The 13105-nt window shown below is 32.6% G+C and overlaps 2 protein-coding genes across 2 annotated transcripts in view; one reads left to right on the plus strand and one right to left on the minus strand.

Moving 5' to 3' along the window:
* Positions 1-3987: 3987 nt before the first annotated feature.
* Positions 3988-8305, minus strand: PIG-X (Phosphatidylinositol glycan anchor biosynthesis class X). The gene is made up of 5 exons (XM_068777508.1): positions 8134-8305; positions 7816-7960; positions 6334-6488; positions 4823-4976; positions 3988-4252 (listed from the first exon to the last, which is right to left on the minus strand). The coding sequence occupies exons 1-5, from the start codon at positions 8274-8276 to the stop codon at positions 4097-4099; spliced, it is 753 nt and encodes a 250-aa protein (XP_068633609.1). The 5' UTR covers positions 8277-8305; the 3' UTR covers positions 3988-4096.
* Positions 8306-10712: 2407 nt separating this feature from the next.
* Positions 10713-13105, plus strand: part of yellow-b (L-dopachrome tautomerase yellow-b) — a 30115-nt gene continuing 27722 nt past the window's right edge. The window contains exon 1 of the mRNA XM_068776940.1: positions 10713-10844. The gene's annotated coding sequence lies outside the window, so the exon portion shown is untranslated. The remainder of the gene's footprint in view (positions 10845-13105) is intronic.

The raw sequence follows: 13105 nt of genomic DNA on the forward strand, positions 1-13105 counted from the left end.
GCCGCGTCGGCTGCGGGCGCCGCGCCGTGCGGCGAGCGGGCGCGCCGGCGGCTGCGCGCGTAGCGTCTGCGCCCGCGGCGATCGCGCGCCGTGGGCTGCGGCGGTGGCGGCGGTGGCGGTGGCGGCAGACGGATGGAGTTATAGATCTCGGTGCGCGGGATGACGCGCCAGCCGGCGGAAGTGCGCGCTATACGAATGCGGTTGCGCGGGTCGTAGTCCTCGCAACGGACCTCCTGCACTTCGCCGTCGAGCTGTCGCGCCCAGAGGAAGACGGGTCGCAGACGCGGGTGTTGCGCGGGAGCGGGCGGCGGGTTCGCGGCGCTGGCGCTGCGGTGGCGCGGCGCCGCGGGGCAGGCAGCGCGGGGGGCGCGGGAAGCGCGGGGCGGCACGCTGCGGCTGCGCGCGGCATCGAGGCGGGCGGCGCGAGGCTCGCCGCCGCCGCCGGGCGCCCGCGGAGACACTCCGGCCGCCGCACGACCACTATCAGGCGACGACCGCGCGGACGCGGCCCCGAGGCGGACTGGCGGCCGGCGGCTCGCCCCGCCCCGCGCTCGCCCCGCGCGCGCGCGCCGCGCCCCGCCCAGCATCGATCCGCGCCGCCCGCTGCACGCCACCGCCTGCACCCGCATGTAAACACCGCGCCCGCGCCGCGCGCCCCTCGCCGCGCCCCGCGACGTGCCCTCGTTAATCTTAAATCCATATCGGAGCGCCGCGGCACGCCCCCGGCCGCGGCCGCGCGCTCGCCCCGGCGACTTTGCCTCCATTCGCGGCGCAGGACTCTCCCGAACGGATGACCAGCTCCCAGACGCTGTGAAACATTCCTCCGGCGTCTCGCAGTGCCGTCACGCCGCGCGAGACCGCAGCAGCTCGTAATTGGCTCAGACACAATAACAATCACCCTCGTGACCGGCGCAGCGCCACGCGACCCCCGTCTGCACTTTGCGGTTCAGCACACATTTCACACTAATAACGACGATCGCACAATGCCTCGTTACAGGGGTTTAATTATAACAATTGAACAACACAAACATCACTCCTGTTACCTCGTTTGTAGCAGATATAGAATTTAATTAATTGAAACACTGTCTAATAAACTAATATTTCAATGTTTTTTTTATTTTATTTCGTATCTTTTTTCCGTTGTTTACGAAACTGCCAATAAGAAAGAAGATTGAATTTAAAGTAAAAGGAAGCACGACGTATAAACTTGGCGAAATCAATAAATAAGAAAACTGCCAGTTTTGAAATTACCAGTCTAAAAAGTTTTACGTTAATATATGTAATGTCGTATAGATGGCGTTTTTACCATTTTACAAATAAACATAATTAAGAAACAAAATATATAATTTTAAGAATATAATTTTGAATTATGGTGTAGTCAACGTCTTTAAATAATAAAGACAATTATAATATTTTATACACCAAAGGGTGCCTTTTTTTATTAAGTTATACTACCATAGTTGAAAGATCTTAACAATGTTCACAATTATTCAATTATATGTAAAAAATTACCTTACCATGAACGGAATGAGTATTTTTTTATTCCATAGGGAGATTAAAACACATTATGCCTTGAAATTATTGGTAAAATACGTAAACATGAAGCGTGTTTTGCTTAGATATAATTTTAAATTGACACGTGGTTTTAAAATATCTTTTGGTCTTATGTTTGGAAACATTTGTTAAGATTAAATAACCAATTATCTATAATAATTATTCCAAATTTGAACGTTTCTCTTTTCTCATTCGTATTCACGCCATCTATTGAAAGTATATATCAGTTGGTTCAAATTATTATAATTTGAAATAGCGTTAAGTTTAAATAACATCTTCAATTCGTGTATAGAATTAATAGCTTGTAGTTCACTTTTCTTAAAACTAATTCCTTTTTCGCCTCTAACTCAAAATTGAATAATTTTTGTTAACGTATTTGCAATAAATAAACCTAAAAAATATTAATTAAATCTAAAGAAAACCTAAATTAATTAATGAATATTAATGATGAACTTTCGTAATATTAGACCAATCTTTATTACGCTATAACTATACTGGTAAAATAATGTTTATTTGCTAAATGTCAATCTGTTGAGTCCATTAAACTTTAGATATCTGTGAAAATATATTTTAGTGCATATATATGTCAAAAAAAACTTTCTAATATTTTGTAGTTTGTTTTTTACTACTGTAAGTTCAAGTTAAATAAACCGCATACTAGTTTTAACTCATAATATTACTGAACTCTGATAAAATGGCGACCGAAAACGCGGTTCTGCTTATTTTGTAGTATAAAAACTGCAGTATTGTTTTGTAATGAGAGGGTTTATCACTTGTAAGACGTTTAATTGACATAAGATAATATTAAAAAGAAAACAATTTTTTATTTCAATTATGTATTTATATACACGGAATGTAATACAATATGTCTTAGTTAACATAAAAATGAGAAGCAACATATGACATTAACATATTAAATTGCAAATGTAATTTGGGTGAAATATGAAATCGACCCAAAAAAAAAACATAAATATGTGTTAACTCTTAAACTGGTAAAATATTTACATCAGAAATAATTAATTTCACATACATTGTCACACAAATCAAAAATAAAATTGGAATTATTTCAAAGAATCGTTTTTTTTTACAAAACTTGCTTTTGTAAAAATCTCTAGGAATGTCATTGATGTTTTGATTACATCCTCTGGGTTACATTAATATTTAAACGTAATTAATTAAAATTAAATTATTATAGTATTATTCTTATATATTTTTATTTATTTATATTTTGAAAAGCAATCAATAGTTTATAAATCATCTTTGGATCTTTGTGAGAACCCTGAAATTGTTTTAAAACACCTGCAAAGCGCTAATCAAAGGCAGATACTGTATATAACCCAAGCAAGCCAAGATATAGTTTATTAAATAATTAAAGTTTTTATGTGATTTTTTTCCTTCTCAATTTGATTTAACTTTTTTATTTTTCTTGTTTATCGACATTAACTTGTTTCACCTACTTTTAATAATTTATCTATGCAACACTCAAAGGGTTAATTGGCAGAAAATGCCTTCTGCATTATACATAAAATGAAAGAAAAATATTAAATAAATAAATTAAGTCTTTCAGTTGTGCTCCAATATTGAGGCCCATGACAGTTGCATTCAAGTGTACATATTCCAAATTCTCTTCTAATGAGAATAATTTCCAAAGATATTTTTAAAGTAAATGTAGCGCAATAGTTACTAATATTATGGACTAAGCTTAGGTTTCTGAGAAAGTCTTTGTTGAACTTACTATAAAGTATATCTACTATTCAATCAGTATATTGATTTGTTACTGTAAATAAGTTTAACCATAGACTAAACCCTTAGTCAAGCCAATAAGAAGCAAGCGTCTTTCTGTGGAAGACATATGGCTGAAATGATAAAGCCCTTAGCAGAACATTTAATCAAACTCTATGAAGTTGTTAATGTTATTAATAAATGCCACAAAATTATATATTAAGTTTAAGTGAAGTAAAAAATCCATGTACAGAATACCCAATTTTTAACAGAAATGCTATTATTAATACTTTCATTATGTCCAAGTAATTTTTCTTTGTAATGCCTTATAATGTTGATTTTGTTTAAATAATTTAGTGACGCAATAAACAATTTATACCGCTTCAGTACATTCTTTATATGCCATATGTAATTATACGCCAAAAGGTTATAATAATAATTATGGAGAAAATCTGGTGCTTAAAGTTCAGATTATAAAAGTAAAAAATACATAAGTATTATTTAATAAAAACTTTTAAATTACTATTGAACCAAATGCAACATGTGTAAGCAATTGGCATAAGTAGTTATTTTAACATTTAAAAAAATTCTTAGTAAATATTCCGGAATTTTTAAAATTTTACTGTATTTTTACTAATAGTGCATGTCTTATAAAATTATAATTTTAAGAATGTTTATTTGCTTTTTACTTTGCTGCCATATTGAAATATTTTGATAAAATAAATAATAGAGAACTTAAAGTATTAAATAATGACTTCAATTGATATTATAACAAAACTTTGGTACTTCCTTATCCCATTTACTGTTTCAATTCTTGTAATCACAATTTCTTCTTGCGCATGTTGACTTTGTACTCATGTATGGCTTTTAGTAAGTATAGCGAACCAACCACAATAACAGTGGCTGTGGCAGTTGCCACCAGGTAATAATGATCTGTATTACCCACGGGTACATTCCAAATCAGTGTATCTGTTAACTAGAAATAAACATATGTATATATTCAATGGTGTACACAATCTACTATTTACATATATTCTATACATCACATTTACTTCATCCATATCATTCATAATATCCGCTTTGAGTAACCAAAGATATTTTTTATTTAATAAAAAATTGAAAAACTTCTTTGCTAGAATCTGACAAGATTAACGGTGCCATTATAAAAAAAAAAGAACATCTGTTCATTGACCACATAGAGATATAATGTAAAAGAAATTCAGAAGAATTAATTCTTTTGTATTTTTTAAGCGAGATCTGTATAAAGTTGGCACCGAGCAATCTATTTAGTCCAAAATAAAGTCAGAAGCGACTAGACAATTTTGCAGAACAAAGTTTTATCTGTACCATAATTTAAGATTGTTTTAATGGCTAAAATTTATGAGAGTCATAATGGGGTTGCCATGACCTAACAGTGTCACAAGTCCGAACAAAAAATATAGATTATTTAAAAAAATTCTAGAAGATCAATATAACTTACAAATACTCTTCATATGAGAAAGAAACAGACATATAAATGTTACAGTGCATAAAGTAGTAGACTTACCATTGTATAAGGAACTTTTTTCCACTTGCAGTTCTCTCTTGAACTACCATTGCACATAAATATTGATAGAGGTTTATTAGTCCCACATGCCTCTAGTCTCTCATCCGGACAATGTAAGAATAGCGTCGGAGGTCCAATCTCATTTCTTGCTACTCTGTAAAATATAAAAACCAATTTAATTTCTTTAAGGATCTATAAGCGGAAAACTTTGTATACAAAATTTTTGCTTTATCTGTATATTTTCAGGAAACTGTTTTACACATATATATATAAATATATATATATATATATATACATATATATATATATATATACATATATATATACACATATATATATACACATATATATATACACATATATATATATAACAATACTTGACAAAATTCACAATTCACACATTTATTTATGTCGACCGATAGAGCACACTGCAAGACATAGGCCTCCCTAAAAGATCGCTACAATAACCTTGCGTTGCCCGCCTCCGACGACATCCCGCAACATTGACTGTGTCGTCGGTCTACATAACGCCCCGAGGGGTGGACGTCCACCAACTGGTGATCGGCACTCGATGGTATATAACATACCATAGATTTTTAGCGTATAATCAATATTTTAAAAGATCTCACGTAATTTACAGTTGGAAAATATATACAAGTTAAGGAAAACTTTATCAAGTATTGACAATTAGATGATCAGAAAAATGCTCCATTTGAATGACAACAAAAGTCATCAACGGACACGATTATCCTCTTAACAAACATCTTTATAATCTAGATATCACAAAATAGGTGTACACCTCTTTGCTAGTCATGTGTTACAGGAATCCACATAGTGCAATCATATAAAGCTGAGATGGCCTTCCGTGTACTACACTCAGTGGAGCTATATTCATGGGGCCTTGGAGATTCTCATAGTTCTCCCAATACACAATACACACACATTATACACAATCACATCACAATATACACAATCACACAATTACTTGCTGTACTGTATATGGAGGGCTTACAGTGACTTGAGAAATTGAAATGGGTAAGAGCATTGCTTTTGGCACCTTTGCTTCCCTTTTAGAGAAGAAAGAGAGCCGCCACATTTTCTTGCGGTTTTGTTACAAAGTTGTAAGTGATGTAATTAAGTGTAACAAAAGTGTGTAACAAGAAATGTGGCGAGAGATGGGAGGCAATGTGTGAATACTGTAAGACAGAAAAAACGAGAGGGAAGAAAGATAGAAATTATGAAGGATGAGAGAGAGAGAGGGTAAAAATATGAAGGTATACATACCTGTCGCGAAAAAAAGATGGGATAAAGAATATTTAAAAAAGCATATAAGTCTAAACACCTGGAAAGCTTGAGGTCCCCCACTAATCTCATAAATTAACAATGTTTATTCCCTTTTACACACTGAGTATGAACTTCAACAGAGATGAAAATTGCAGTTAAATCTTAAAATGTTTTACTAGAGTTTACTTAAAAAGTACACTCATGCCCATTTTCTTACATTTGCTTACCCCCCACCAGCTACAGCTTGATGATATCGTGCATGAACCGGTAACCAGAGATTTGCTTTACCATCTATGACTTTGCCAGTAAGATATACATTGTTTGCATTGGAAGACTCTGCGGGTAGCTCAATATTAACAGGATTCTTTAGAGCTGCATTTATCTGGAACATCATGGAAAGTATTTATAAATATTAGAATGTATTTGATTACTGAGACTGGACTGGACAGAAGCGAGTTCACCGACCAACATAAAAAAAATTATCATAGGTTAAATAAGCCTTTATGCATACATTATAAACAATTGAAATGTACTGAATTAAACAATGTAATTATTCTATTTTAGTTTCGGTTTATAAAACAGAGTGTGCCAGAACAGCTTGCTAATTTCAAAATCACATTGCTACACAGCACCAATAAAGTAGCTTTTACAACTACATTATTTTGAAAGAAGCCGAACATTGTTCCAACAAGATGGTGCAACATCCTATACATACAACAAGTCTTTAGAAGCTGTTAAAAAATATTTAGTAGAAAAGACGGAGCATTTCTTGCTGGCTCAGATTACACACCACTGGAATTTTTTCTCCAGGGATACCACAATTACTTGTTTTATGGCAAAGACAATGATTATGAAGCTAAAAACATTTACAAAGAACTACTATTTGCTGTCTAGATACAAGGAGTGTGTATGTTTAGATGGTACATACTTTTGTGAAGTTGTTTTAAAAATAAACCTCCCATTTGTTTACTATGTGCTTAATATATACTTTGTAGTTTTATTTAGTGAATTTTTAAAATATGCTCAACTAAATGACCTATCCTGTACCAACCAATATTTGCTAGTGTAATAACTTTTTTTTGACTAACATTCTTAACTTTTTGGGTTTTATGTTTTCTCTGGTAATAAGGCATTCTAGCTAGAGCTAAAATCGCTAAATTATTATGTATGTCCATAATAAAATTGGATATATGATCATAAGCCAAAATTGAATAACTATTATATTTCATAAATATTTGCTAAAATTATTTTTTTCAACTGTGAAGTTGTGAACATGATAACATATATAAATTAACCAAACCAGCTACATTCAGATCATCTGCCAGCACACAAATATATGTAAACATTACTTGCATAAGCAATTATAGTTGCCTATCTTATTTACCTATTTGCCTGATTTTTTCTTTTTACTAAACTCAAATTACATATTTATATAAAAAAATCTTGGACATACGCAAAAACCTGCCAAATATGAGGCTCAAGAATATCAAAAAAAATCTTATTTTCAAGTATTCAATCATTGTTTGCAAATAAATATATAAAAATAGTATCAATGAACATCTAAGGTCAATTTAAGCATCATATAATTAATATTGTTTATTGTATGTTAATAAACTTTTTATTTTAATTCTATACAGATATTATAGAACCTTTGACAAGGTCAAAATAAGCAAATTTACAATGAGTATAATAGAAATTCGAAGACATACCTTCTTGTTTCTATTCAAGTCACTCAGTTCATCAGGGTTAGCAAACACTCCTTCTGGTAGTTCTTGTATCAAACCAACCAAGCAATCCTTGTATATCCATCTTTGATCGGGTTCAGAGTCAAAAACGATGCCGTATGTGATGTTCCTATAAATGTGCACAAAAATAGATTTAATAAAAATAATGAAATGTATTAATCCATTAAATATTCTGAAAGACTTCATCAAATTTCCAGAACAGGGTATAATATCCAATAATATTTTTGAAAAATTCTCCAATTATATTTTTATGTTTAGTAATATGATTGAATTGATAAATACCTATGAAACCCTTCATTTTTCAAAGTTTGCTTAACTTTTACGTTAAATTTGCAGAAGCTAGTAGACGAAACGCCGATTGAAAAGGTTAGAAATGCAACTAAAAGTAATGTGTTCTTTATAACAATATTATTGTATTTAATCATAGTTTTAATTACTATAATATATGGTATTCTTTGCAAAATTCATAAGTTGTATTGACAAAAATAATGACATATGTCAGTTAATGTAAGTTTATCACAGTGATCCTGCCATTCAGTACAAAAATTTTATAATTATATTTTTGGCCATAAATGATTTTTATTTGTTATGAAAAATGTTTTTAAAAAATATGCAATGCCTTTTATTATTAACATAACATCAAACTAACAATAATTGTGATGAAGTTTTCTGTTTTGTTTGCTGAGTAAAAATTAATTCTTATGTTATTTACAAAGAGTTTTTAAATATTACATACGAATTTTTCATTAATAATTATTAAATTTGACATTCTAAATTTAGAACATGAAATTGTGATGATTCCTGCAATTTTCATTATCGAACTGAATATTTATTATGTAAAACTAGATGTAAACGAAATAAGGTATTAACAATTACTATGGCATATTCCTTTACCTAATTATAAATTTTCTTAAATTGCTTTTTGAATTTATTTTAAGCCTTGTGGATGAATATAACATTCCATTTTACCAAGATATCTTATTTAGAATAAAATAACATCTTATAATTAAATGTTTGGTAATTCTGTTGCATAATAACGTTTTCTATTCAATATAAAAAAATAAACTAAAATTTGATTATTTTAATTATAGAAATGAATTACACTTCTCTATTGTTAATTTTGTGCAATTATTTTTGACATTTTTTTAAAATATGATTTTTAACTTTCGGCCGTCTTAGTGACAAAATTAACATTATTTAATTAATCCTATTTTAGAATAAACTATCTCATATTAATGGCAGGTTTATTTTTGATATTTCATGAAAAACTTATTTTTTTTACAATCGTTTCTAATAAAAAATACGTCATCCGAAAAGAAATGAGCTATTCATTAATTTAAAAAAAATATTTCTAAAACTATACCATAATCAAGTATTATTTGGTAGTATTTTGTGATACACAAATGTTTTTATATTTTTTAATTGTACTTCAACTCGTACCTCGGGCTTTTGTTTTTAATTATTTGAATGTAATTTACCACACGAGTATCTAAACGGATACTGTTTCCTGAGTAAGTAATTATTGAGTTAGTGTTTGCGTGATTTAAATCAAGGTTGCCTTTGATTAAAAGTTTTGATTGAACTTTGATTGTAAGTAGATTGATTAAAAACTAAATGCCTCTGTTCCTCTAAGATTAAATGTAGTTAACCCAATACCGTGAAGAAATATAAATACTGAGAACTGAGAGTAATATCGATTACAATTTTTGCAGTTTATACATTGATTTATAATAAATTAATAGTTTAGTCGCAGTCTACTTGTGTTATTCCTTTTGTACTTTTCGCATGATATTTTCCACATTATCCAACGATATTCGTAATCATAATTAAAGTCGAACGTTATTTTCTCATGAATTTTACATGAGTCAGCGGGTTTCGCCAGTAAAATATTGTTTTAATATCGTTTGAAGCAAGCCGATACGCAAGCTGACAGACAGAACGGCAGTCTGTCGAGTCCGCCTTGAGTCATTGAAGACCGATCTAAACTAGAATGACCATGACTTCTGATTAGACTAAGACTATTTATCACTTATTTTACTACAAAAAAGTAACAGCTACACTTAAAGGACAGGTAGCTTAAGAATGTTTAGTTTATATATATATATATATATATATATATATATATATATATATATATTAACTCTCTGATAGAATCGCGAAATGATTACTAAGTGTAATTCCAACGGATCCATAAATATTGATTGCAAGAGGCCAATGAAGCCCCAAATTAAAATTCAATGTGCAGGGGTGCTGCAAATGATTTTTATAACAAATAACACAAAAGACCACTTTGTATAAGCCTTATATTTTTAAATGTTTTACGAGTATATTAATGTTAAAGTAACACACTATAATAAATGTTACGTACCATAAAGTAATGTTTTTCTTTGTTTAGTGCTGTTTTTCCTTCTAACAATATTTATGGCTTAAGTATCTGTATTTTGCTAAACCACTTTTAATTTATAAATTGTTTATATCTCTGGAACCATCGGGCATATAGACATAAAATACCGTATGAATACCTTTCATCGAATGGAGATTAGTTAAGAAAGGATTTTACGGACTTCCACTCACGAGGGGATTGAAGGTGTGTTTATTAACGTTCCCGAAGCGGGCAGCTAATTAAATAATTTATTTATAGTTTCCTTGTACTAATGGTACAATGTGGCAATTTTTTTCCGATGGATGTGAAAATGATGAACGGTGCAGTTTGATTAGATAAACTTTTGTATAACTATTACGTAATAATAAAACGATGTCGCCGCTAGGACTATCGGGAAAAGTAATTTAAAATGCTGTCACCCTACACAACAACAGATCAGTAATCAGCAAGCGAGCCGGTCGCAGCAGTTCGCGTATAAACACAAGAGTGACAGCACGCGCGTTCACACCTCTCGTTACGTGAAACTTAAAATAATTTGTTATAAGAAACTACAACCGAGGTAATCGTTGAAGCAACAGCGCCTCCCTGTCTGCTGCTCTAAGAGACACAGGTCAGTTTACGTTGTGTTATTATTGTAGAACTCGATTAACGGTACAGATAGATTCTTGTTTGTGTACGTAATGGTGGGGTGGAGCGGCTGTTTTATGAGGCTTGGGTTATCACTTAGGGTCGCTAATAACTGGAGCTTTGTGTTTTAGTAGACATTGCGAATAGACAGGCATTTGTGTTGTTTTCTAATTAAAAGAGCTTGTGTTACTGGTAATAGCAAATAGATGTGAAGCCTCGTTCAGTTACTAATAGCCCCAGAATGTAGCCTTGAAACGTCACAATAATTTAGTTGTAAATAAGCCGTGTTTGTATTTTAAATAAATGTAATTGTGTGTGTTATGTCAATATTTCATGATAGTAATGTTAAGAATACCACACTTAACACTAAATTGTTTAATTATTTTTAGTTGCAACGTGCAGTAAAATAAAACAAGCCCGTTTGGGGAAAAATGTTACAACCGTGATCATTTGCAATATGGGAGGGTCGCTTATTTGACATTACAATTTAATTCTTTAAGTTGATAGTTTAACACAGGTGTATTTATCTAAGATCTATGAAGTTTAGTCGGTTATTGGTCTATCTTGACCATTTTACCAATACATGTCATTAGTGTTTTATAAGGCAATATTTAGTGTTACAGGGAAGAAATAATCTAATTAGTTAAAGAAGAATAAAAAACCGAATGGGTCACCATAATTGGGCTAACTTATACATAAACTATTAACGATTTTTTCGTGTTCAATTGTTACATGAATAGTGAGCTGGTTTGTTACGGTTTTAACTGTTAAAACCAGATTTTGTTTTACTGTATTGTTTTGTTTTACTTCAATGCAATTGATTTCAGAAAAGTTACTTTTTTACAATAGTATCTGTATTATAGAATTTTTGCTTTTGAAGATAAAAAGTTTTAATTATTTTTTTCGGACATTTAATTAACAAGTTATGATAATCGAATTAATATGCGTCTTTCTGTGAGAGACTTCCGTACATCTCCGTAAATGGTTCGTTCGCATATAATATTAAACAGTTTATGTAAGAATGCCACTTGTGGGCATCTTGCTATATATTCATAATTAACTTAATATATACATTTTTAAATGGACTGAATGCTTGGGTGAGATTTTGGTGAAGATTATAAATAGCAAACGCTTTAAAAAGGCAGTAATCACACACTTATTTTTTTAAAACACAGCATCTATTCAAAAAGTTATGTAACATATATTTTTTGTTAATTAAAAAGTAAAACCGAACCGAGAAAACGTAACTATGACAAGCTGTTGACAGTCAAAAGTTTGGCTATTAAAAAGGCGCGAAACCTGCTATTTATTAGAGAAGAGAAACATGGCCGACGAGTTTTATCGCTTAGTTATTAAAACTTTTTTTTTCAACAACTAACCTATATATCACTAATATTTTTTCTTTATATGTTTTTCTAGTTGTGTATATCAAACAATGCAAAAAATATATAGTGCGTCATTCAGTAAGAACAGGTCATTAACATCGTTCCCGTTTCACTTGCATTCCTCTTGTGGTATCCGATGATCCTTATTCAGGAACCGGTTCTCGGAATGAGGTTTGTCATGTACAATCACGAGGGTATATATTCTTTTATTTTAAATTAACCCACACAGTAATAAAATAAAATTAAATTGAAAATGTGTTTGTTGTGTTTGACACTTCGACCGAAGATTTGTTTTTTTTTTAAATGTCACAAGTGTCAAAGATGAAACTATTAATTCAACTAACACTATTTTCTTCGTATGACGTTTCGTTTTACATAAAAGAACTATGCGGTACTTTCTACTAAGAAAAAATTACGAAGTTAAGGATATTTAATGTAAAGAGAAATCAATAACATTTAAAAGTATTAAATTAGGTTTTCCAATAAATTGAAGTAATTCTCATGACAGAGTTATCAGAAATAGACGGATTCTTATTCATACATAACTAAAATAAATTACAGTTTTGTACTAGCAGCAAATTGGATAAACGACTTTTAGCACCAAAAGTACTTATATTCAAATTTATTTTATACTAAAAAGAGATGACAAAAAGGACTTTTTTTAGTATAACATGCCCTCATCAACTTATGTTCTTCTGACGTTAGGAATCGATCGTGTCGACTTACGGAACTCTCATGCGACTATGGATTAGAATTATAAAATACATATCGAGTGACAGCTAAAGCCTGAAGCACGTTTTCAAGGGGCCCTTATGTCCAGGCACTTAATTCAGTGTTCGCCAAAGCGACGTTAGAACCC

This window comes from Battus philenor, unplaced genomic scaffold, assembly GCF_028537555.1.
Source record: "Battus philenor isolate CCGP_79_NKW_IND1 unplaced genomic scaffold, ilBatPhil1.0.hap1 SCAF_13, whole genome shotgun sequence".
NCBI lineage: Eukaryota > Metazoa > Arthropoda > Insecta > Lepidoptera > Papilionidae > Battus > Battus philenor.